A 27,436-nucleotide genomic window follows, 5' to 3' on the forward strand; every position below is an offset into this window, starting at 1 on the left:
ACCCGGAACAATGGCGAACCTCGGACGACCGACCCATCTGCTTCAACTGCTCACGTGTCAGCCACAGTTCTCGCCAATGCCGCAGCCGTTGGGTTCCGCCACCTCGACCTAACTACTACGTGATCGCAGCGAAGCCTACAAACCATACCTAAACTCTCTCCATGATTTGCCCTCTCGTGATTCTTCCCCTCCCTCTTCGTGATACACCCCGCAACAATATATTACACTATAAATACATTATGATTCTAGCTGTAAAAACGAACTGATTAATCACATGACATAATATTTTTATACCCGCGGGAGATTTATCAGCCGATAAAATTTATACACCAAAAATGTTCGCTAATGGCAGCAGAATTCCGCCATTTGTCTAGCATCTGTGATATAAAACCCGAAGTCAATACCAGCTACAGAAACCCTTTTAGCAATACAATTAACATGCTTCGCACAATATATCTTGCTGTATTACACAATACTTACTTAATATGTACGAATAGGCAGCGGAATTCTAAATTCCTCAATAGCAGTAAAACTCTAAAATGCCTCTTTGCACTTCAAGAATTTTTGCGCTACGATATACAAAGATACACAGATGCGTGTGGAACGTTTTGAATGTAACCCTGTTATCAATCAACCTTAGATGTCAGTGCGCGCTTTTCCTGTGTACGGGGTTCCTGCTTTCTTGTGTATCTGTATATCGTAGCGCGAAAATTCTTGAAATGGTAAACCAACTAGCCCCTATTGCCGCTTTGCTTCCTCTTTGCATACTACGCTGAACCCCTTTTGAATAGCGCACCTTGTCGTTGTACTCAGGCCTCGTGGAGAGAAGTATTAAGCTTGCAGTGAAACCTTGGGAATAGCCAAGCAGAGCCACCTTGGCTGCCTTAGTGGCATTTCGAACGAGGTCGATGGCCGCAGCGACGTCCAGCCTGCCAATCTCATCAAAGCTGTGAGAAAAATGCTTGTAATGAGACACGCTGGGGATTAGTGGTTGTTCAATTACAAGAAAAAAGCAAGGACGTCTAATGCCACATTAATGAATAGTACTTTGCACAAAATGAAATAATCAGTGTCACACATCTCAAACCAGGAGAATACTCTGAATAGGTAGCTGACTGTGTTATTATTGGCACTTAAACTATTCCTGTCAAGAAGCACTTTTCTAACAGAGAGATAAAGGCGGTCGTTAGCAGACCTCTCATGAATAGCAACTCATGAATATTAAAATTACGTAAGAGGGAATCCATTTGGCGCGAATATTAAGCAAATTTAGGCTATCGCGCCATGTGCACTGGTCCTTACTATCAGTCCTGCAGTAGCCCATCCTCGCGTACTCTGCTTGCCTTGGGGACAGCATGTGCCGCTGTTCGCTTCTACCGCCGACACCTAGAACAAGACTTTGCAACCTTTGTAAGTTTAGTGTCATCGGCTGAATGCAATTATTTGCGTCTGGGCGTTTTGGAAGAGCACGTCAGTTGGCGGAGGTATTACTCTGAATTTGTTAACCGCACCTCTTAGTGTATGCACCTATCCAAATTATAAAACCCTGTACGTTTGTACTTAAAAGCTGATAAATGCATTTCATGGCAACAAGGAGCTTCTTCATAGGTAAATCTTTAGTAATGGAAATGAATTACCATCATATGTGTTATCATTACATGCATGAAATTTGATGTCCGCAACGTTCATAACTTATTACACCCAAAACCTTTGCCGTGCCTCAAATGCCGGGATTTGAATATCAATGACGATCTATCTCAAAACCGCTTCTATAAGAGGCAGATAAACTAAAAGCTTTAACTCTAAAAACAGTACTTCCTTTCCACAAAGCCACAAGTTCTCTCAGATATATCTTGATGACTTCTCTTGCAGTCCTTTGATGTTCTAAAACATGTATGCTATAATTCTGTTTTAAAAGTATTTATGTCTGCCACAGACAATTAGCTCTGTACTCTATAAAAAATTGCATAACTTAATAACTGCTGGAGTAAACGCAGTGACAAGAGATACTTGCAGATGATAACCTTCGATCAGTGCTCAGCGGTGTAATGTGCGATGGTATTACTGGGATCGACGATTTCTAAGCACTGCCGATGGCCCCGATCCGTTGAAAGTAGAAATCAAAAGGCTATGTTGTGACGGTTATTACGACTGTGTATCTGGAAATGCGCCATCTGAATTCAAGCTGAATATTGCATAAACCCCTGGTCTTGCACGGAGTATTCCTACGTTTTGTTCCACCAGAGAGTCGCCGAGAGAACTGTCGGAACGATATGGGAGCAGACTTCATGAAAAAAAAAGGTAGCGGACAATACAACCTTTTCAAGCATTTTTTTAGCTGCCTTCTTGAAAATTATGTAGCCCATTGGTTGATCCTACCTGCAGCGCCTTATGTGTCATATGTGCTTCTAGAAAATAAATCAGACTCCACTACTGTTCTAGCTTTATAAAAGCAAGATTTGCACCTTGTCCGTCTGGCAAAAAGCAACTAGCCAGCAAGCTAGCCTGCTCAAACTCACTTGCTCTAGAGCGACATTTTGGCTCCCGGATAGGAGGCATAAGCCTTATGTTTGTCAGGATTCATCAAGGCGGGCTGAATTTGAGCTATCTCTTGAAGTGAGCAAGGACGCATTAATTTCTTGGAATAGGGCTGATCCGGACTATCATCGTGATCAACGGGATGTTTCGCTATTCAGTCATTTTCCTCACTAAAACAAGGTTTATTTATGTACCATTAAATTGGCTTGTTTTCATTCCCAAAGGTCAAAGATTCAGTGCTTCTTTAATCAAGAAACAAAGGAAACTACCAGATTAATCCCAGTTTTCACCTAACATCAGCGCCACTAGGCATGCAATGTCACAGTGCCATATTGATGACCAGACGGGGTAAAGTATTCGAAACGTTCTGCTATAGCATGTCCCTCACTCCCTCTCTCTCTCTCATATTTCTTACGGTACATTCCTCACATTTGATGTGATTGCGCATTCAGTGCTTTACTGATTTATTTTTCTGGACTGTATATGCAAATATGAAAGAAACTAATACTGAAATTCAAATTTCGCTTCCTCTCAGGCTGAATTCTTTATGGGGACTAGCTTGCTCTCCTTAAACTTTCCCGTATTGCAATGTAGTCGCATCATCTATTCCTTCTTTCGCCAAAATATCCCTAAACTTTTCATTTCATTTCATCATTTCATCATCAGCCTGTATATACCCACTGCAGGACGAAGGCCCCTCCCATATTTCTCCACTGAACCCGGTTCTGTGCTAGCTGCATCCACTTGACAACTGCGAACTTCTTAATCTCATCCGCCCACCTAACTTTCTGCCGCCCCCTGCTACGCTTTCCTTCCCTTGGAATCCAGTTTGTTACCCTCAGCGACCATCGGTTATCATCTCTTCGCACTACATGTCCTGCCCATGTCCATTTCTTCTTCTTAATTTCCACTAGAATGTCGGTAACTTGAGTTATTTCTCTGACCCACTCTGCACGCTTTCTATCTCTTAACGTTATCCCTACCATTTTTCGCTCCATAGCCCTCTGGGTTGTCGTCAACTTAAGTAGGACTCTCTTGGTTAGCCTCCACGTTTCAGCCCCATAGGTGAGTACAGGCAAGGTGCAACTGTTGTATACTTTCCTTTTGAGCGATACCGGCAAGCTGCTAGTCATAATATACGAGTGCTTGCCAAATGCGCTCCATCCCAATCGTATTCTTCTTGTTATTTCCTTTTCCTGGTCCGGATCTGCGGTTACTACCTGTCCTAAGTAGACGTATTCGCTTACTACTTCCAGTATTTCGCTACCTAATGTAAGCTGTTTTTCCTCCCCGAGGCGGTTGAACATTACCTTAGTCTTCTGCATATTGATTTTCAAGCCTACCTTTCTACTTGTCCTGTCTAGGTCATCAATCATTATTTGCAGTTCATACCTCGAGTTGGTTAGCAAGGCAATGTCATCAGCGAATCGCAGATTACTGAGGTATTCTCCATCTACCCTTATCCCTAACCGCTCCCATTCTAAGTCTCTTAACATATAACCTTTATATATAAACTTTACCATAGACAATTTATATGTAGAAATGAAATTAAGGTTTTAAAGTGTCTTTTTTTTTGCTGAAAGCAAAACAAAGTGTACTTTAGGAACAGGGATTTTGATGCTAGCAGATTCGAACATTGCTAGCATCAGTGCAAATGTCAGAAACAACATGCCTGAATTGCCAATATCGGTCGTCCTCTTGGCTCAGTTCCAGATGATGTGCGCGGAATATTATATCCCGTGGATTCATTGCCCAAACGTCGTAGCCGCGGTCTGCCAAGAGGAAGCCTGAGAAAGAAGATACGTAAATAGCGCTGAATTTATTTAGCAGAAATCGATTTACCCCCCTATTTCAGTGATCTTTTGTATGGAAAACGTTGTTAGAAATCAATACATTTTGCCTGACCGAGGCAACCTTACAAGATGCGTTCAAGGCTCATGGAGGGGCTGGGTGATAATACTACGTGAAGTATAAAAGCACACCACCTATGCACAGTAGGAAGCTGAGTTAACCTTTGTCCGTGGTTAAGGCTCACTGCCGAATGTTTTTGTGCCTAATATTTATATATATTATGCATTATATTATATTCAGGTGGAAGCCTTCCTGGGCTCACGGTGAAAATCACGCGTTTGCATTTTGTCCGCGAGACATAACAATAGGTTTAGACGTCGACATTATTTCTCTTTTCAGGTACAAATGCCTTCATTCTCATATGACGAGGAAAGGTGTTAGGAGTTGTCGATGGCGATGATGAAGCCAGACAAAGAAAAATAAAATTAGAACCTGTATACACAAGCATGTATTATAGAAGCAAAACGGTACAGGAAAGAGGTACAAGAGGAGGAGCGAAAGTTTCCTCATTCAAGCGCCTTAAAAAGCTAATAGAAATCCTGTACTGTTAGAACGGGTCGAAGGAGATACATCTGGAAATTTTTCAATGATAATTTTGCCGCACAGAGAACGGCTAGATGTCTATATAGTTTTGAGTCTTCAACTGCTGTGTTCTATAGATCTCATAATGTTACTTTCCACTAAAAATTACATTGCCATCCGAGTTCCCACGTAATTTAATGTACATTTAAGACGAAATACATCATGTTCAGCCAAACTGCATCAAGTCAAACATAATGCAAAACACGTTTTGAATACAATAATATGAGGTTTTAGAGGTAAAGAAGGATAAGATTAATGTTTCTCTTTAGCCCGCTCTTCTTGACGATCCTAGCTCTTGAACAAATAGTTTTGCTGCTAACGCATTCGCTACTCCCTATTTTTATTCATCTGGCCAGTACCTTAAGCATACAGTTGTATGTGAAAGGTCGCCTGATAACATTTATATCTCATCCTATTAAAGCGGCACTTATTTTAGAGCTAGCATGTCCGGAGTTGGCAAATTGTACCAAGTCTCTGATATCTTGTGCTCATCTGGCGTAAGAAAACCCTACGGCGGTTCAATTCCTCACCATTGCAGCCACCGAATGCTACCTACCAGAATCATGCCCACAACACTAACGTCGACAACCTTGACGCCAATTTCTGGAGAAATGATATCGTACGTCTACTGGGTTAAACATAAATACTGTCACGTAGTGGTGACGAGGTCGACGACACAATTGAAGGGTCGATGATTGCACTAAAGAAACTGTTTATTTGGGCTGACTTGCGCCCGCAAAAGAACTAAGCAACTCGGCGGCGGCGATAGAAACAAACGTGCTCGTCGATCGTCGAACAAAGAATGCCCGTCACACTCGTCAACGCTCAATTTAAAGGCTGCACAGAACAATCTAGATAACGTCGCAAACAGCTACCAGCACGGGCTGGAACATTGTGGAATGACACCCGAGTGGCCGGAACCTTCGAGACAGATCTCGGTGCATCTTTCGCTACAACAAAACTGATAAAGGTGTGACTGGCGACATCTAGCATTAACAAACAAAGATTACGGAACTGATACGCGGTCTAGAATCAGAGTGATAAGCCTGTATGCCGGCGGCCGGTAAAAATACAACAAATACTGTTTTGAAGGTTTCGCGGCATTACTCCCCCCTTAAAAAAACATCGCCTCGATGTTCCAAAACAAAGAAACTTGAACATAATCACTGCAAAGTTTAAACACCACAGATTATTTAACGCGCGTAATATGGCCTGAGTCGTACAACATGTACAATTTCTGGGCTTGCGCGTCGCCGTTGTGATGCTGACGTTCCGTCGGGAATGACTTCATAGTCCAGTGGTCCGACGCGGCGAAGGATTTTGTATGGCCCAAAGTACCGCCGCAGCAACTTTTCACTTAATCCGCGACGGCGAATTGGTGTCCAAACCCACAATTGGTCTCCTGGATTGTACTCTTTAATACGCAGCCGTGCGAGTCGTCAGGCTTCCTCTGCACGCTGCAGGTAGGCGGCGACGTCAAGGTTGTCTTCGCTGGTTACGTGCGGCAGCATTGCGTCGAGCTTCGTCGTGGGCTCCCTGCCGTACACAACCTTAAACGGGGTCGCTCTGGTCGTCTCCTGGACTGCCGTGTTATAGGCAAACATCACGTACGGCAAGATGGCGTCCCATGTCGTGTGTTCAGCGTCGAGGTACTTAGCGATCATGTCCGCGATCGTTTTGTTCAGGCGCTCCGTAAGGCCATCGGTCTGGGGATGGTACGCAGTTGTTCGTCGATGGCTTGTGTGACTGTATTCCAAGATGGCTTGCATCAACTCTGCCGTAAACGCCGTTCCCCTGTCCGTGATAAGCACTTCTGGGGCGCCGTGTCGCAAGAGAATTTGTTCGACAAAAAATTTGGCGACTTCTGCCGCGGTACCATTTGGTAGTGCTCTTGCTTCGGCGTAACGGCTAAGGTAGTCAGTGGTCACGATGATCCACTTGTTACCCACAGACGAAGATGGAAAGGAGCCGAGGAGATCCATCCCAATTTGTTGAAAGGGCAGGATTGGGGGCGGTATCGGGTTTAGTAGTCCTGCTGGTCTGATCGGCGGCGTCTTGCGTCGTTGGCACTCACGACACGTCTTCACGTATTGGGAAACTTCGGCAGGCAGTCGCGGCCAGTAATACTTCTCCTGGATTCGACGCAACGTGCGCGCAAATCCGAGGTGGCCTGCTGTGGGCTCATCGTGCAACGCCTGCAGAATTTCTTGCTGAAGGGTTTTAGGCACTACGAGAAGCTGCGCGGTCTTGTTGGGTGCGAAGTTTTTCTTCACGAGGAGGCCTTTGCTTAACGTGAAGGATGATAAATGTCGCCTGAACACACTAGGAGGGGAAGCGGTCTTTCCTTCCAAGTAATCAGCTAGCGCTTTCAGCTCAGGGTCTCATCGCTGTTGTTCTGCGAAACTGCTGGCGCTTACCGGTCCCAAAAAGGCGTCGTCGTCATTGTCCTCCGGGGGAGCATCGACGGGAGCGCGGGATAAGCAGTCTGCGTCGGAATGCTTCCGGCCCGACTTATAGACAACAGTCATGTCAAATTCTTGAAGTCGTAGGCTCCATCTGGCAAGGCGGCCGGAAGGATCTTTCAAATTAGCCAGCCAGCAGAGTGCGTGATGGTCGCTTACCACCTTGAATGGTCGGCCGTATAGGTATGGACGAAACTTAGAAGTGCCCAGATGATTGCAAGGCACTCCTTCTCGGTCGTCGAGTAATTGACTTCGGCTTTTGTGAGGGACCTGCTAGCGTAGGCGATTACTTTCTCCTGTCCGGCACTATTCTAGAGGAGAACGGCTCCTAGGCCCACATTGCTCGCGTCGGTGTGTATTTCGGTCTCGGCGTTTTCATCAAAGTGGCCAAGTACAGGAGGGCATTGCAGGCGGCGCTTAAGTTCGTCGAAGGCTTCTCCTTGCGGCGCTTCCGATTTAAAAAGTACCTCAGCCTTTGTAAGCTGCGTCAACGGTTCGGCGATCCGCGAAAATTTTCTGACAAATCGTCGATAATAAGCGCACAGCCAAAGGAATCGGCGCACAGCTTTCTTGTCGGCAGGCGGTGCGATTGCAGCTGTTTTCGTCGGGTCTGGGCGAATACCGTCCTTGCTAACTATGTGACCTAGGAACCGGAGTTCTTCGTAGGCGAAGTGACATTTCTCTGCTTTTAGCGTTAGCCCCGATGACTTGATGGCTTCCAGCACTGTCTGTAGTCGTTTTAGGTGGTCTTCAAAGTTTGATGAGAAGACAACAACGTCGTCCAAATATACCAAACAAATTTGCCACTTCAAGCCTGCCAGGACTGTGTCCATTACTCGTTGAACTGTGGCTGGTGCGGAGCAGAGGCCAAATGACATCGCCTTGAACTCAAAAAGTCCGTCCGGTGTGATGAATGCGGTCTTCTCGCGATCTCTTTCGTCGACCTCAATTTGCCAATATCCGCTTTTTAGGTCCATCGATGAGAAGTACCTTGCATTGCAGAGCCGGTCGAGAGTGTCGTCGATGCGGGGAAGCGGGTAGACATCCTTCTTCGTTATGCTATTCAAGCGGCGGTAATCAACGCAGAAGCGATGTGTGCTGTCTTCTTGACCAAAACGACTGGTGCTGCCCAGGGGCTGTTCGATGGCTGGATTACGTCATCACGCAGCATTTCCTCAACTTGAACGCGAATGGCCTGGCGTTCTCGCGGCGATACACGATAAGGGCTTTGGCGCAGAGGTCGGGCGTGTTCGTCCGTTATTATGCGATGCTTGGCAAGTGGTGTTTGTCGTACCTTCGATGACGATGAGAAGCACTCCCCGTAGCTTCGAAGCAGACTGAGAATCTTGTTTTTTCTGTTGTGGGTCAATGCCGGGTTGATGTCAAATGTGGGCTGACGGAATAGGTCCGGTGCGTCTTCCAGCGTTTGGTCGTGGAGGGCGAATACATCTTTGATGTCCGCTAATTTGTCGAGAAAAGCGATCGTCGTGCCCTTGTTGAGATGCCGGTATTCTTCGGTGAAGTTTGTTACCAGAACCTGAGCTTGACCTCTCCGGAATTTCGTGATGTCTCTTGCGATGCCGACACCTCGTTCAAAGAGCAATTGGATATTTCCTTCGACGATGCCTTCAGCGGTTGCGATGTTTGCGCTAGCTACGCAGACTGCGATGCTTGATCGGGGCGGGATGGTCAATTCTTCATCGAGGACGTTTAGAGGAATGTGTTGCATCGACGTCGTCGTAGCATGAATGGCTTTGTCTGCAGAGAGCTTGATGAGCTTGGATCGCAGGTCGATGATAGCCCTATGTTCATTTAAGAAGTCCATGCCTAAAATCACGTCGCGGGAACTCTGCTGCAAGATCACGAAGCTGGTGGGGTAAGTACGCCCATTTACGGTTATTCCTGCAGTACATCGTCCCGATGGAGTAATCAGGTTGCCACCTGCGGTGCGAATCAGCGTACCATCCCAAGCGGTGGTAACTTTTCTTAGCTGAGAGGCTAACGGTCCACTAATGACTGAATAGTCAGCTCCGGTGTCTACTAGGGCAGTGACTCTGCAACCGTCGTTATCAACTTCAAGGTCACTTGTTCGCGTCCTCGCATTGCACGTGGGCCTTAGTGTCCGATCTCGGCTCCGTCGTTTCTTCAGGTCATGGCCGGGGCATACCGTTGTTACGTCGCTGGGCGGCGGTGTCTGCTTGCACTCTGGTCGTGTTGTCGGCGATGTCGTCGTGTGGAGCGGCGATGAAATGGTTGCGTCGTCGTTAGTGGTCGTCGGCGGCGGAGGATCTTCTTTTCGCCGTTGAGCAACCTTACCTCCAAAGGTTGCTGCCTTTAGTTTCCTAGTTTCCCTTACGGGGGCTTGGGGACCTTCCGCGCACACTATCATCATAGTTACGTCCTGGCGACGCAAAGCGGGCCCTGTACGGCGATGGAGACCTGAATCGACGGCTTGGTGGCGCAATCTCACCGCCACGCAGATAGTTGTCGATTTCTTGCGGTCGTTCACCTGGGCGTGGTCGTGGAGCGTCGACTGCAAATCCGCGGAGACCGATTCGTCGGTACGGGCAGTGCCGCAGAATGTGGCCGGCCTCACCGGAGTGGAAGCATAATGGGCGGTTGTTCGCTGTCCTCCATGCGTCGCACTTCCTGGGGCTTGTTGGTCGTTGGTAGGCTTGGCGGGCGGGAGCCAAGGGGCGGTTTTCAGGAACAGGCCGGTATCGGCGAGGGCTCGGAAAGTCATCACGTCGGGGCGGAGGGCGACGTAATGCACCAGCGTAGTTCATCGCTGTTGCCTCTTGTGCTGGAACAGTCGCAGCCGTCGCTTCAGGAACGCCCAGCGCCTGCTGGACTTCTTCACGGACGACGTCCGCGAGCGTCGCCACCTGGGGTTGTTGCGATGATGGCTGCATTCTGCGGAGCTCTTCTCGCACGATCTCCCGGATGAGGTCACGAAGGTTCTCTCCACTTGCAGATGCGCTTGGGTAGTGGCTTGAGTAGTCTGGCTGAAGTGGCCGCTCGTAGTGGCGCATCCGGGTGTACAACGTCTTCTCGATGGCAAACGCTTCCGTTTCAAATTCCGCCACTGTTTTTGGCGGATTTCGGACAAGATTTCCAAAAAAGCAATTTTTTGACGCCTCGCATTAAAAGTTTGACTCTCTCACCTTCAGTCATGTTAGGGTCGGCGCGGCGAAAGAGGCGCTTCATCTCCTCAACGTACGCCAGGACAGACTCGTTAGGAAGTTGCAGTCTTGACTGAAGGACGGCCTGGGCTCTTTCCTTCCGGACGATGCTTAAAAAGACAGTCAGAAACGCTTCCTTGAAAGTCTCCCAATCCTTCATAGTTGCCTCATGATTTTCAAACCAAACTCGGGCATGTCCTTGAAGAACAAAGTAGACTTGCCCAAGTTTCGCGGCGTCATTCCAGCCGTTCAAATCTGACACACGGTCGAAAAGGTCCATCCAATCTCCCGCATCTTCATCCGGTAGTCCATGGAAGCAGGGGGGCTCCCGGGGTTGAAAGAAAATAACCGGTGCTGTAGTCTGGGCCATTGTCAGCGTCGATGCCTTCCGAAATCGAATGGGGTCAAGCAGCAGACCGTGTTCGGGTTGTAGGCCTTGAAGTCGCCGGCTGGCTCGGTGACCTGTAGGCTGGTTTTCCAGGGCGACAGGAACGCGGCTTGGGTCTTCGCTTGAAGGATCAAAGGCAGCACCTCCACCAGATGTCACGTAGTGGTGACGAGGTCGACGACACAATTGAAGGGTCGATGATTGCACTAAAGAAACTGTTTATTTGGGCTGACTTGCGCCCGCCAAAGAACTAAGCAACTCGGCGGCGGCGATAGAAACAAACGTGCTCGTCGATCGTCGAACAAAGAATGCCCGTCACACTCGTCAACGCTCAATTTAAAGGCTGCACAGAACAATCTAGATAACGTCGCAAACAGCTACCAGCACGGGCTGGAACATTGTGGAAAGACACCCGAGTGGCCGGAACCTTCGAGACAGATCTCGGTGCGTCTTTCGCTACAACAAAACTGATAAAGGTGTGACTGGCGACATCGAGCATTAACAAACAAAGATTACGGAACTGGTACGCGGTCTAGAATCAGAGTGATAAGCCTGTATGCCGGCGGCTGTTAAAAATACAACAAATACTGTTTCGAAGGTTTCGCGGCAATATAATACAATATTCGTTATTCGGAAAGTGAAGGCACGGCTATCTACTCCAGGTCTGTCTAACGGTGAGGGCTGCTGCATGCATGGGTGGAGTGAGAGTTGAGTTTTGGTTACCACAAACTTATAGTGATGTTCTAGATTAAGAGGAATTTGCTCACACTGACTTCATGATACTGTTATATGTTTGTCCTTTTTTTCCAGAGTTCTAATTTCCTAGCATTCCACTCAGCAATGCTTGCTGATTTGTTGACACTGTCAGATTTAGGAGTTTTTTCGACATTGATTGGCCCAGACGTGGCTGCACCGCCACGCATATGTAGCTCGACGACGCCGTTGGTTTCATAAATGTTCGTACGGTTTGGACAGTACAGGTGCATAATGCGCCTTGGATGCCTTCATTTTAGGTTCTCGTAGTAAATATCGATTGGTAGTGTTTGTAGGCGACTTGTTTCTTACTTCTGCACTGTCATACATTATATTTTTATAAAACGCTGTCATATAATAAACAGAAACGCTTGCATCGGTGGTCGGTTGTAGGGTGCCCGCCTGCTATTCCGAAAGATGTGGGATAGATTCCCGGCCGTGGAGGTCGCTTTTCGATGGAGGCAAAAAGCGAGACGCGTGTGTGTTTTGCGATATCCGTGTACGGTAAAGAATCAGAAGTGGTCTAAATTTCCGAGCCCTCCCCTACGGCGTCATTCATAGCCTGAGTCGCTTTGGGATGTTGAACCCCGGTAACTAAGCCAAAGCGATACATGGAAACTGCGTCGTGCAATGCCCAACCTTGGGTGTTTCAAGGAGTAACAGGGGGTGCGAAAATTAAAGACGCAGTATACTGTACTAATGGGCGACTTCAATGCCAATGTAGGGAAAAAGCATGCAGGAGACCAGGCAGTAGGTGAATAGGGAATTGGTTCTAGGAATAACAGGTGGGAGATACTAGTTGAGTTTGCAGAGCGCAATAACTTAAGAATCATGAATACCTTCTTCAGCAAACGGAAACATCGAAAATGGACATGGAATAGTCCTAACCGAGAGACTAAAAATGAAATTGACTTCATACTATGTTCAACCCCCGCTATTATGCAAGATGTTAGAGGTAGTCGGGAATATGTGATGCAGTGATCACAGAATGGTGAGGTCCTGTATGGTCTAAATCTGAAGAAGGAACGAAACAGGTTAGTAAAAAAGAAGTCCATCAAAGAATTAGCGATGAGGGGGAGGGCTGAAGAGTTCAGGATCTCGCTACAGAATAGATATTCAGCTCTAAGCTAGCATGACGACATTACCCTTGAAGCAATAAACAATAATTTTGAGAGATATTATTACCGTGTGCGCTGAAGAAGTAGGCAGTAATCTGGCTAAGGAGACGAAAGATTTGATTAAGAAACGCCAGTGTATGAAAGCACCCGATCGAACATACCAGATAGAATTGGCCAAAGTATCAAAGCTAATAAACAAGCGTAAGGTGACCGATATAAGGAACTATAACATGGAACAAATTGAGCATGCTGTAAAGAACGGGGGAAGCCTAAAAGCGGTAAAGAAGAAATTGGGCATAGGCAAAAACCAGATGAATGCGATAAGCGACTGGGCGGGCAACGTCATCACTAATATGGACAAGACATTGAAAGTAGCCGAGGAGTTCTATAAAGAGCTCTACAGTAGGCAAAGTAGTCAGGACCGTAAGACGATTGGGGGTTGGGAAAAACAGTCAGACGTTCCACCAGTGACGAAGGACGAGTTAAGAAAGCAATAGAAACTATGAAAAGGGGGAAAACAGCTGGAGAGGATCAAATAACTATGGATTTGTTGAAGGACGAGGGGGATATAGTGCTACAAAAACTGGCTACCCTGTATACGCAGTGCGTGGTGTCATCGACGGTACCGGAACCATGCAAGAACGCGAACATAATCCTCATTCATAAGAAAGCGGACGCTACGGACCTTAAAAATTACAGACCAATCAGCTTACTGTCTGTTACGTATAAGGTTATTACTAAGGTAATCGCTAATAGCATAAGGACAACCTTAGACTGCAATCAAGCAAATGATCAAGCAGGGTTTTGGAATCGGTACTCTACTATCGATCATATCCATACCATCAATCAGGTGATATAAAAATGTTCGGAATATAACCAGCCCTTATACATAGCATTCATTGATTACGAAAAAGCATTTGACTCAGTTGAAACATCGGTGGTGATGAAGGCATTGCAAAATCAGGGGGTAGACGAGCCGTACGTGAAAGTGCCGGAATATATATATAGTGGCTGCACAGTAACCATAGTTCTGCATAAAGAAAGTAACAAAATTTCCATAAAGAAAGGTGTTCGGCAAGGAGACACAATCTCCCCAGTACTATTCACAGCTTGTTTAGAAGAAGTATTCAGAGACTTGGAATGGGAGCAGTTAGGGATAAGGGTAGATGGAGAATACCTCAGTAACCTGCGATCTGCTGATGACATTGCCATGCTAAGCAACTCGGGGGATGAACTGCAAATAATGATTGATGACCTAGACAGGAAACGTAGAAAGGTAGGCTTGAAAATCAATATGCAGAAGACTAAGGTAATGTTCAACAGCCTCGGAAAGGAACAGCAGTTTACATTAGGTAGCGAAATACTGGAAGTAGTAGGCGAATATGTCTACTTAGGACAGGTAGTAACCGCAGATCCGGACCACGAAAAGGAAATAACGAGAAGAATACGATTGGAATGGAGTGAATTTGGCAAGCACTCGCAGATTATGACTAGCAGCTTACCAGTATCGCTCAATAGGAAAGTATACAACAGTTGCATCTTGCCCGTACTCACCTATGGGGCTGAAACGTGGAGGCTAACCAAGAGAGTTCTACTTAAGTTGAGGACAACCCAGAGGGCTATGGAACGAAAAATGGTAGGGGTAACATTAAGAGATAGAAAGCGGGCAGAGTGGGTCAGAGAAATAACTCAAGTTACCGACATTCTAGTGGAAATTAAGAGGAAGAAGTGGGCATGGGCAGGACATGTAGTGCGAAGAGAGGATAATCGATGGTCGCTTAGGGTAACAAACTGGATTCCAAGAGAAGGAAAGCGTAACAGGGGGCGGCAGAAAGTTAGGTGGGCGGATGAGGTCAAAAGTTCGCGGGGGTCAAGTGGATGCAGCTAGCACAGAACCGGATTAAGTGGAGAAATATGGGAGAGGCCTTCACCCTGCGGTGGGTATAGTCAGGCTGATGATGACGAAGCCGAGATTTGAAAGCTTTGCGTGAAGCCGGTAATTTGCAAATGATATTAAGACGGAACCCTTATTAGGCTCAAGAACCGAAATCCCCTGCGCTCGAGTTGTGCGCGGTATCTGTGCGTCGAATCTGTGCGCTCATGTGTCACTTGCTAATAACCGCTGTATGAGGAGAAAAATTAGCTTTAATCAACCTGATGAGTCATCCGAAAATGAAAGTTCTGTCTCTTACGGGGATCGAATATCTATTTTTCGGACCCCCAGCCGAGCACTTTAAGCAACTGCGCCGCGTCTGGGATCTTGAAACACACATCCTAAAGCCCCTTTACCGCGAAGATACTAGTAGCAATGACAATGACGCTACAATTCGTGATAATGATAATGGTTACAGTAGCGATGACAATGACGGCCATTTATATTGATAATGATAATGGCAGCACTCTTCATGCACCGTGTGCAGTAACAAGGCTCAGCTATTCGCATTTCTGCAGCGTAAATTCCGTACTGCTCTCGGAATTTTTAACAAGTGGCCCTCGCGATCTGTTTGCTTCATTTTACCTGCGCGCGGACACGGGTTGAGTTTATTAGGGAGAGGAGCATACTTTTTGATCGTCCTTATGTTCTGTGCTTATGCTGCTAGATTAAACATTTTTGCGTTGCAGAAAATACTGATGTGACGCCTATTGCTAATGCGCATTTTATACTTCTAAAACATAGCTTTTTCAGGGGCGTTTTACTATTCCTAAATTCTTAGGTTATTTTCCACATCACCGGGTGGTAGTTTTGAGTTATTTTTTGCTTACATATCTATCAGCCTATTTATGCCTTTTTCTTCCGTTTTTTTTCTCTTCATGTTTATTTTTTTACATCTAAACATGGGCTTTTCTTCATCACTTTATTCTCATGTATTCTAGGTTTCTGCATGATTTACATTAGTTGTTTTTTTTTTATTTCTTCTGCTTGCATTTCGGAATTAGTGCCTACGGTGTTCACATATCCCAAAGGCATTTTTTCAAGATAATGCATGGTGATAGTTCATTGGTGAATGCAGGCCGATGGTCAATCACATTCCGTTCCGCACATATTGAAAATGAAAGCCAATGCATTCGCCCTTGGAAAAACAATTCCCTTATTGCTGCATCGCCAGTGCCGTTTAATCAAAACTCTAAGACACCTCTACAATCGCACCCCGTGCAATATTTATAGTCATACGCCTTAATGTCCACACTGCAAGAGATTTGGCCCTCCTACAAACCTAAAAACCATGTCCAGCAAGCGCAACTGCTTTCATATCAGGCAACGCGCCTATTATATCCGCGCACAAACCATATTTGCAGCATTCTAAGTTTGCCTCCACATATTCCGCTTCCTACTCGCTTACACGTATTTCGGAGGTAGACATGTCAAGCTCGGGGTGTTTTAGAAATGTCAGACAGAAAGAGATGCAATGGAATGTAAATAATTAGTCACCTGGGCTTTGCTCCGGGAAATTGACGAACCATGCACCGGATTCGCAAAATATTCCTGGCACAAGCAGAACGGGTTGAAGCTGCGTTGTATTTGTCGCATTCCTTTGGGCAAGTGTTCGCACTCTGTCTATTTCGAGAACGTACCCATCAGATGTGGTGGCCTCAAATGTCTCACAGGAATAGCCGAAGTCTTGGACCAGCTCGCACTGTCAAATACAGAAAAAAAATTGATCATGGGTGCAACAATTCGCAATTTTTCTTCCACCGATTTAAAGCTACTCAGAGCAGATTGTGCAGTCAAATGAGGTTGTCTAAATGACCAAATTAGTCTCAATATATTATATTATTAAAACATGGTGCCTTCCTTTCTTTGAGATTAACGCAGGATGTTGTTAGCCAGCCGTATATGCAAAATCAATGGACTGCTTCAAGTGATTACCCGCCGATACGATAACATATTTTATTATTTCCAAATAAGTGAAGGTTGACTGCGGCAATTTTATTGCATAATATACTGTATCCCACAGACATGGAGGATTATAGGTTTAAAATGCATAAGAGATGCCAAAGCTGTTGCGCACATAATGGGCATTGACTGAGATGAGGAGCAATGGACATCGAGAGTGTGGATTTCCGCACGCTGGGTGCTACAGCTACTGAACTACCTAGTCGATCTCTCTTTACCAGAAAGCCTAAACTCATAATCCACTTTACTGCAATAGCTGATATCAGTGCTTATAATATACATCTAAATGCCCTTGTAATATTGGCTAGACGGCGAAGACCTGCGACCACCCTTGCACCTCAACACCTCTCTAGTATGGACAAGCCACCCGGAAAAACTACTCAGAAGACAGCACTCAACGCCACTCGCTCCACGCCGCTTTGCAAAGGAGATCGCGCAAAGGACCAACAAAAGATGTCATTAGGCGACCGAGCAGCTGAAGTCATCTCCAAACACCCCCCCCCCCCCTCCCCCCTGCCCCACCAGGAGGATTTATGTGGCAAGGAACTCAGGGCCCTGCGGGAAGAGGTAAGCTGTCTTTCCTCTCTTATACAGACCCCACACCAACCCTCCTCACCCACCCTCCTTTCCCCCATCCCCCCTCCTCCACAATGGCGGGGCAGGAACTTAAGTTACCCATTCTCCAGCGAAATTGCCGCGGCTTCCGGGGCAAGAGCGCGCCTTTCCAATTATACTCGTTCCCATCCTCCCCCATCAGCCGAAATCATCCTTCTCCAGGATACGGCCGCTAGAGCAACACTTTCTAATTTTATGCCCTACCACACAGATGCCACGGACAAACCTAGGGTGTCCACACCTATTCACCGTTCAATCACCCACCAAACACGCACCATTACGTCAAAGACACACTGCGTTATCACACGAATAATGCATCACGCACACACAGTACCCTTCATTTTCGTGGCGAATATATACCGCCCCCCAATGTCAGATTTTTCTATACATCTGTGGTTTTTCTGTAGTATGCTTCGGTTATCTGTAGTTCCGTAACACGTTTCTGTTATAAGTACAGAAATTTATTATGTTGGTAAAGAGCGTGATGTTTTCACAAGAAGTTTCAGGTGAAAAACCACACAGAAATGTTACCGTAACATCAACTTTTCTGCAGTTTTTCCGATTGGGCGAGATGTCATCATTTTCATCATCATTGCCATCAGAATAACGATCATTCCATGGCAACAAAGTCTCCCCTTTCCTTCAAATAATATGGTCTTGTGCCAGCACTACTCATTTGAATATCGCAGAATTTAAGCTCATCCGCCCAGCCATCCTTCTACTGACACTTTGTTTCTCTTCGGTGAGAAAACCCGTTATCCATTTCATTAGGTGAGCATATAGGCACGTATTCTGCTTAGCCGCCATGCGTTGCTTTTGTTTTCAAATATTCTCGGTGGGCTGCAGCTACTTAGCGCAGTCTTCAGTCTTCCCGCTGCCTGCCTGCCTTATTAATATGCGCAAAACTGCGAATAGGCAATGCGCAAGACTAAATTTATCTTTATGGCATTCTGCGCTGACCTGTAACGCCGGTCAATTCTTCAGAACACACTTCTCATCTGGTCATAATAACAATATTAATAAAAATAATAGGTTCACAGAAAGGGAAAGTCGCCGTATCTGTCACGCGTGTTTCTGTGGATACCTGAACCACGTTGTAGGGAATTGACGAAAGGAAGATGTGCTCGAAGTATTATAGTCACCTCTGAACTAATCGCAGAATTTGCTTTTTTGAATATTTAACTTCACACTACAACAGAACTACAATCAAAGAAATAGCACCTGCAATCGTTTCAGCCTCTACGCAGCCTAAGGGGTTGGTAAAATACGCTCAATAGGCTGCTAACTCAGCAGTGCCTTGCTGGTATTCATGCAACTGCGTGAGATTCTGCTTTTTTATCGAAAACAAGAATGTGCAGCTGCGTGTCACCACAACATGATAATTTGGCCTTTCGTTTTTGCTGACAGAAGTGCACGAGACGGATACGCCGCATTTCCTGCAGTGTCCACACAGCTGCCTATGCATGCTAGTCTGCGCGTCAGCTGCAATAACATCTACTCTTACTTCGCCTCCAGGACATTCCTCGAAACACACCTACACTGTTTGCGGATCGCCTAATGTAACAGACAGCCAACCTAATTTATTGAAATAACTCCCTACTTCTTTTTTTCTTGTTTAAGTGTAAGAAACAGTTAAGGGACGAATTTGTGATAACCGTTTGCGTGCGGCTTAGTCAGCAAGAAAATTGCCCTTTGTTACGAATATCGGTAAGCCAAAATTTTAGCTCAGCATCTGTTTCTCGGCCATCAATAAAGTCGCCTCCACGTCTTCATTCATTCATTCATTCATTCATTCATTCATTCATTCATTCATTCATTCATTCATTCATTCATTCATTCATTCATTCATTCGAAGCTCTGTTGCCAAGGATATTATTAGCTGTCCTACTTTATTACTCGTAAGGGGGCATGCTTGCTGCCGCTGGTGTTCTCACCCCACACCTCAGCTTTGGCTCTTCGGTGAGAACGTAGGAGAGTGGGTTGCTGTCCTTCATCTTGAGCTTTATTTCGAAGTTGGCTCTTGTGAATACACAAAGGCTAAAACTGACGGTGATTCTCGATCGACAACTCTATAGCGGCGAGTAAGAACTGCACTTTGGGACCTGAGCCGAGGTGTTTACCGAGGAATTAATTAGTATGCAGAAATAAAGTGGGATAATGATTAGCGGAAGCGCAAGCTCATTACTGGTATATACCTATTCTTCCCATTTATTTGCGATTTGACAGCGCTTATATATTTAAATATGCCTGAGATACCTCCTTCGCAGCTGCAAGTTATTAAATGGATACTTCGCGTTAAAGAAGCAAAAACCGCCATCATGCACTAAAATGGAATGCTAAAAGTCTAAAATCACAAGCTGATCGCCAATGAACATGCCGCGTATAGAGAATTGTTTCTGTTAAGCAGCAGATGGGTTCGATAAAGAGAAAGTGCTAGTGCAGAAAACACCTTCTCGAGTTGTGACATTGTTTTATCCTCTTTTTTTATTAAAGCGGCTCTCACACTGGCCAAACTATTTTATCCCTGTTTATAAAAGTATACAGGCAGCATTGGGCTATCAATATTACAAGGAATTGCCAGCGGTACATTTTGCTTTAATATTTTACCAGTTAATGTTTCAAAGTGCATGAGCCACTATAATCACTGTGGGCATGTTTCATAAGAGAAAATAGGAACGTTTCCGGCTCACAGATTATATTAACTCCTAAAATATGCAACGGTGCCGACGCCTAACAAAAACTTCAAGCAGATCACTCAGAATATTTCTATACCTATTTATTACATAAGTATGGCTGGTAATACTCAGCACTGAGAACAACTACATAATCTTTGTCTCTGCTGATCTTCGAAGAGCTATTGGTGGTCCGTGCAAAGGTCGTAAGTAAAACAGCAATAAATTGTCACTCGACACTTCTAAAGACACCATCCCTAAAATAAATGTTCATGCATTTCTCAAATTACGGAAGAAAATTGAAGCAGAATCCGTGATAGGTATTCAACCGCTGATGTAATAAATTAACCATAACTGTTAAATACACACGTTATACATCTGCATAGAGAAAAGGAATAGTGAATTATTAGAATAGCCTGAATTTGTATGCAGCGCCGATCAGTGCTAGGTAACCCGCAAAATTGAAAAATGCCTCCTTTATTAAAATACAGGCTTTAAGTTCCCGGCACATCATGTGGTTCCTGTTTCATCTCAAGTGCTTTCGTGTTTTACATACGTCTCTTGAAGTGCATATATGTGATTAGCGAATACGCTTTTTGTTTGAAAACAGGCTGCGGTAATTACTCATTTCGCCTTTAGGCAACTTACCGTAGTCATATCTGCTTGGCGTTCCACATCAGGGGCGTAACCATTCGACAAGGTCAGAGTCATCAAGAACGCGGCGAGGGATGTATGAAAGCACGAGAATCGGCACTCTTGCGGCATTTTGACAGCAGTACTCACGTTGACTGGAACCGGGGTTTATATGGGGCTCGAAAGGGGTTTAAAACTTTCTTTCTTTATTCAAGTTTTTGCTGCATCAGTGTATTTGTTACCCAGTTCAATTTTAAATTCAGCTTCAGAAAACTACTCTTCCCACTACGTGCTCGTGTGAATTTCCGCTCCCCATTTAAAGCCTCGAGTCATTGCCCCACAGGCACGTTGTGATCGTGGTAAGTTATGCATTAAGAGTGCATTGCCTGAACGGCATCCTGGGAAACATGTGAATGCAAGCCGCGAGGAATAATAACTAATACGATGTAAGGCGTTTGAAAATTGGCTTTTTTATATTGTTATCCTTTCAAGAGGGTTGTGTGCAAAGCGTGGTAGAATAAAGTTGGGCTGATTGGATAATTGGCCTGGTGAGTGAAATGCCAACTAACATCCACATAAGTGCATATGCTGACGACATCTGCATCTGGGCCTCTGGCTCGAGGCGCCCACAACTACGTTCGAGACTGCAACGAGCTGTGTCATCAACATCGATGTACTTACGGCGTCAAGGTTTATTTTTAGCGGCAGAAAAGTGTGCAGTGATCGCGTTTACGGGAAAATGTGTCAGCCGCTACCCGATTACCCTTCATGGAGTCGTAATACCATACGTCTCCAGGCACAGATTCTTGGGAGTAATTATTGACCACCGACTATCTTGGTCGAAACATATTGTTATGGTGAAGAAGAGGCTAATTAATTTTTGCCATGTACTTCGTTACATAGCTGGCATCAAATGGGGTCCAACTGAGCGCTCCTTAATACGCCTTTACGAGGCTCTGTTTGTTGGCTACATCCGGTACAGTCTCCCAGTACTCTTTAGTATGAGCATTTCCTGCTTGCGGACTTTAGAGAGCGTGCAAGCGCAGGCACTGAAAATATGCCTTGGACTGCCTAGATGCACCTCTAACAAAGGCACAATTGAAGAGGCACACGCTCGCCCAATGTCCATATACTTGTCACACGAACCACTTCGTGTATATTTACGAGCACTTACAAGACACCGTTTTCACCCACTCAGCAAGATTCTGGATGAGAGGCCGGACTGCAGTTTTACAACCGCACTCCGCTGCCATCAGTCGCAAGTACCGACAGGATATGCCCTCCCATATCATCCCACCCAACCACCATGGACGATGGATAAACCTTTGGTGCACCTTCGTGTTCCCGGAATACTAAAGAAATCAATGGTACCAATTAGTGGACTCAAACAACTTACTCTGGCACACATCTGGTCAGAATATCTCAGTTATATTCACGTATACACCGATGGATCTGTGTCAGCACAGACATCCGCTGCAGCTGTGGTCATACCCGCTCAAAAAACGACTCTGCATTTCCTTTTGGGACATACCTCTACATCAACCGCTGCCGAACTTGTAGCCATTCGGGAATCTATTCGCTATATATGTGGGGAACCACCTCAAAAATGGTGTATATTCGCGGACTCGAAGACTGCATTACAAATTTTGGAAAACTTCTTACGCCACACTGCCTATCAGTCCCTGGCACTAAACATTATGGATCTCATCACATCTGCCCAGCTGCAAGGCCACATGATAATGTTTCAATGGATTCCTGCCCACTGCGGCCTCCATGGGAATGAGCAGGCCGATGTTGAAGCGAAAAGCGCACTCATCAATGGCTTCCAAACAGCTGTGCCTTTTTCAAGAGCGGATACGACGTGTCTTCTAAAGAGTTATATGAATATTGCTACAGCAGCTTACTGGGCTCAACCAGACGCCCGACACATCCGTCTAAGAAGGCTTGATCGAACATTTAAATTTAATGTTCCGCGTGATATTCCGCGTCATCAGACATGCTTGATACATCGACTTCGTTTAAACGTGGCTTTCACGCGCAACTACTTACATTTAATTGGACAGATGGACTCACCGGAATGTTTAACTTGTGGCATCCCAGAGACTGTGGACCATGTATTATTGGTGTGCCCAGAGTATGCGAACGAAAGAAATGTGCTAGCTGCTTCCTTGAAGCGTTTAGACAAGAGGCCTCTGTCGGAGGAACTGCTGCTGGGCGCTTGGCAGGACAAGGGAAGGGCGTCCAGGCCGTGCGCGCTCTTTGCCGTTATTTGAGCGCCAGCGGACTTGATTCACGTTTGTAAAGCAAGCTGCTGTGTCTGTATATATATTTCATGTGCCTTCTCCCACATCGTCACCCATCATGACCTTCTTTCTTCTCTCTTCCCCTTCCCCAGTGCAGAGTAGCAGGCCAGATTTGAATTATTCGGGCCAACCTCTCTGCCTTTTCCTTTCAATAAATCCATCTATATATATGGTAGAATATGCTGCAGGACGAGGGCGTCCACTTTATCAGCTTTCTGAAAAATAAGCATTTGTCATCAAGGATAACAAGTTTCTGCTCATTTCCTCATAACGTAATTTCGTTAACTATACCCGGCGCATGTTTAGAAAGTTTTAAATATGTCATTGCAAGTGCTGCACCTGAGCGTAAAAAGTAAGCCTCATTTTAGCTTGAAGCTTGTAGTGCATTACTGAAGACGTGCCGTAGGAATTATGTTCTTTGCGGGAACGTGTAGTGTTAGAGGTGGGACGCAGGTGTCGCTGGACGGATCGTCGGCCGCATCGACGCCCGCTGCACCTCAGGAAAAAGTGCCGCTGAGCGAAGGAGTTAGGAGTCGAAACACGAAAACTTGATTTATTAACATTGTTAGTAATAGAAAAGACTCCGGAGAAGAAGTGATGATGCCCGTACACACACATAGTTTTAAAGTGCCCGTGTTTCCCAGGTTCCCTAGGTAAAGGGAGCGCTCGTCGTTGAGGGAGTGTCCTTATCACTCTAATGTCACTCAAATTGCCACACTTTCACTCTCACAGACGCGCCCCCTCGAAAGTTTAGACTTGGTGGGGAAGAAGGAAGCCGCTGTGGCGGTGTAGAGAGCACCACACGAGGAGCTCGCTGACTGCCGGCATCGCATAGTCTGGGACACACCTTTGTCGGACAAGCCACCGCGCGCCGTCGGCAAGACGAATCGGAAAAGCGTTGACCGCCGGTGCCTCACGGTCTGGGCACAAACGTCTGCGTCACAAAGGCCGCTGCGCGCTGTCTGCCAGACGAAGGCGGTGACCGCGTGACCACCATGAAGGTACTGACTCATGCGAGAGACGCCGGGATTCACTTCAGCTTTTGTGTTCCTCGATGGCCCAGCAAGGTGGAGTCTCGCTGTCGCCCTTCTGGACCCCTCCACCCTTTTCGATCGGGAATTCTTGTCTGGATGGTTGAAAGCGGCAGCTCCCGCGCCCGTCTCGTGGTCGCCATCCTTAACAGCTCCTCCGCGGCCGGGGAAAATCTTGATCGGCCAGTGGTCGCAATCACTTGCCGAAGAGAGATGGTCAGGGTTCTGGTGTAGGATGTTGTGTTTTCCTCTGCGAGCTTCTGACCCCGCTCATGCAGCAACTGATTCGACCTATTCGAAAATAGGTACGAATACTGTACTGAAACCGCGCGCGAGACAGCGGCTTCTGTCGCTTACTCTCCGAACTGGCCCGAAATCACTACCCTTGCCATCGAAGGCACGCACTTTGATGTTCTAGCACCTGCTTTATCCATGCCATTTCCCCAGTCAAGTCTTCCTCTTTAACATAGGAAGGATGAACAATGTCCGCTGTTGCCCCGCTGTCCCTAAGGGCTCTGTACGGCTTTCCATTTATTTTGACCTCGTGAATGTACTACCGTAGGAGCTCCAAATTTTCGTCACTGTCATCTGCGTAGGAAAAGGGTACCCGCGGCGTTTTGCATCTTGCTGCAACGTGTCCGGTCTCCTGACAGTTGAAACAACGAAACGGTTTTCTCTTTTGTCAGCGATTTCTGTGCTTCGGTCTGCCTAGAACCACCCTCAGTTTTTTACGTGACCTGGTGTGCACCTTCAATTGGCTAGGGGTTTCTATATTGTGCATTTTTCGGCACAAAACGCATTCTCATGCCGAAACTGTTCTTTTCAGGCCCATGATAGGCCTGCCCAAACTACTGGCCGATATCCCCCACCTGCATCACAGCACTTATGCTGACGAACTCACGCTTTTGATCACGCGCAGCAGTGACGCCCAGATTGAACAGACTCAAGAGACCGCCGCGAGAGAGAGGTAGATGGAGAATACCTCAGTAATCTGCGATTTGCTGATGACATTGCCTTCGTAAGAAACTCGAAGGATGAACTACAAATAATGATTGATGACCTAGACCGGAAAAATAAAAAGGTAGGCTTGAAAATCAATTTCCACAAGACTAAGGTAATGTTCAACAGCCTCGGGAAGGAACAGCAGTTTACATTAGGCAGCGAAGTAGTGGAAGTAGAAGGCGAATATGTCTACTTAGGAGAAGTAGTAACCGCAGATCCGGACCATGAAAAGGAAATAACAAGAAGAATAAGATTGGGATGGAGCGCATTTTGCAAGCTCCCGCAGATTATAACTAGCAGCTTGCCGGTATCGCTCAAGAGGAAAGTATACAACAGTTCATCTTACCTGTAGTCACCTATGGGGCTCAAACGTGGAGGCTAACCAAGAGAGGTCTACTTAAGTTGAGGACAACCCAGAGGGCTATGGAACGAAACATGGTAGGGGCGACATTAAGAGATAGGAAGCGTGCAGAGTGGGTCAGAGAAATAACTCAAGTTACCGACATTCTAGTGGAAAATAAGAGGAAGAAATGGACATGGGCAGGACATGTAGTGCGGAGAGAGGATAAGCGATGGTCGCTTAGGGTAACAAACTGGATTCCAAGGGAAGGAAAGTGTAGCAGGGGGCGGCAGACAGGTAGTTGGGTGGATGAGGTTAAGTTCGCAGGGTTAAAAAGGATGCAGCTAGCACAGAACAGGGCTAATTGGAGAAATATGGAAGAGGCCTTCGCCCTGCAGTGGGTATAGTCAGGCTGATGATGATGGTGAAGAGACCGTCATCGAACGGATCAGAGATTCTCTCAGCACCGTTGGCGTCACCTGGTAAGCGACAAAGTCAGAGTATACCATCATCCCGTCTCCGGGACGACGCCCTGCAAGAATACTTTCTGACATCTATCTCCAGGTGCACGGAAATCCGATTCATCGCACAGACCACATCAGAAGCTTGGAATTACACCTGCAGGGCGACAGGTGGTGGTGGGGGGGGGGGGGGTTATTTATTGTACATACAAAAGAAAACAAAAGATGTTTGGCAGCCCCGGTACCTGCTATCTTATATCTGAAGCACCTGAACTGTGGCGGCGGAAATAAAGGGACAGCGAGGAAAAGGTAGAAGAAATCAAAGAGGTGAGCGATAGGGAGAAAGAAAAGGGTAGGTAAAAGTAAAAGAAACATATACACTATGGTACAGTGTACAGTAGTTTTTTTGAGGCCCACCCGCAAAAGCCTTAGGTCACTGAGCATTCGGCACATCGGGCGGGCCTCCGCAATAGCTCTGCGTTAAGGCAACTGTTCACAATGCACGCACTTGCACACTGTACAAAACACTGACGGCTGTCGTGTGCGATCGGCCATTATTGTGCAAAATAGCAAACGAGGAGCGTTCATTCACAACGCGCACTACCTGGCAAGGTGAAGTAGGCGGGTCATCAAGCCCGCCTTTTTGATATACTCACACAGGCTCATGTGTGCTCGCTCGCGGTCTCTCGCACTGTCCGGCGGCCAAGGGAGCACAGCTACGCTGTCCGGGATTACCCCCTGCGCTCCCCAAGCCGCCAGCAACTCACGTCGTGGTCCGGCTAGCGGGGCGCAGTGCCGTAGAAGATGTTCAAGAGTTTCTACCGCGCTACAGCCGTCACACACGTCACTGGTGGCAAGTGTGTGGCGCATCCGTCGTTCCGTGGCCACATGCATCCAATGCGTGCACGGAGGATCAATGCGCGGTGCAGCCGAGTCAGCGAGCGGCCACTGACACTGTGAATGTGCTCACCTCTTGCGATGCGTGGGTCGGAGTGCTGCGTCCGGAAGTGGTCGTCGATTACCGCACGCACGTCCTCCAAAGCGAGTTGCTCGTCGCTAGGAGGGAGTTCATGTGCTGCGGTCGCGAGCTCGTCGGCACGTTCGTTGCCCTCTTGCCGCAGTGCCCGGGGATCCATTGTGCCCGTACAGCGCAGCCGCGCTCCGCCAAGCGCTCGAGACGCGCGCGAATCTGACACAGCAGCGGAGTTCCCCGGCCGGTGGTTCGAAGGCGGCTGAGGGCAGCGCGGGAGTCACATAGCACGGCACACCTCGGTGGCGGCGGAGTCAGTTCAAGTACTACACCCGGGCCTAGACGTAGGCCCAGCAGCTCCGCCGTGGTAGAAGAACCCAGTAATCACAGGTGCAGCTGTCTGTGCAGTTGCATAGCGGGGATGATAGCCGCCGCTGCTAGCGAGCAACTATCTCTGGCCACGGAGCCGTCGGTGTAAACGACGAGGTAGTGTTGGAGTTCCTCGTAGATGACGGCTCTGGTCAGTTGCTGCACTGAACAGAGCGGTGTGGTGTGTTTCCCAGCGATTCCGACAATCTCTCGCTGAACCCCCGTAGCAGCGAGCCAGGGCGAGAAGAGTTTGTAGAGGGACGTTGCCTTG

General features: G+C 46.8%; 1 protein-coding gene across 1 annotated transcript in view; it reads right to left on the reverse strand.

Moving 5' to 3' along the window:
• The window catches only part of LOC146174451 (lipase member N-like), a 58,515-nt gene that overhangs the window by 17,790 nt on the left and 13,289 nt on the right, over positions 1-27,436 (reverse strand). The window contains exons 3-6 of the mRNA XM_084585396.1: positions 20,705-20,844; positions 16,305-16,509; positions 4,211-4,325; positions 797-947 (exon numbers count right to left, since the gene is read on the reverse strand). Coding sequence (XP_084441522.1) covers positions 797-947; positions 4,211-4,325; positions 16,305-16,509; positions 20,705-20,844 — 611 coding nt within the window. The remainder of the gene's footprint in view (positions 1-796; positions 948-4,210; positions 4,326-16,304; positions 16,510-20,704; positions 20,845-27,436) is intronic.

Source organism: Amblyomma maculatum, chromosome 11 (assembly GCF_055883805.1).
Source record: "Amblyomma maculatum isolate TAMU_Amacu chromosome 11, ASM5588380v1, whole genome shotgun sequence".
NCBI classification, from domain to species: domain Eukaryota; kingdom Metazoa; phylum Arthropoda; class Arachnida; order Ixodida; family Ixodidae; genus Amblyomma; species Amblyomma maculatum.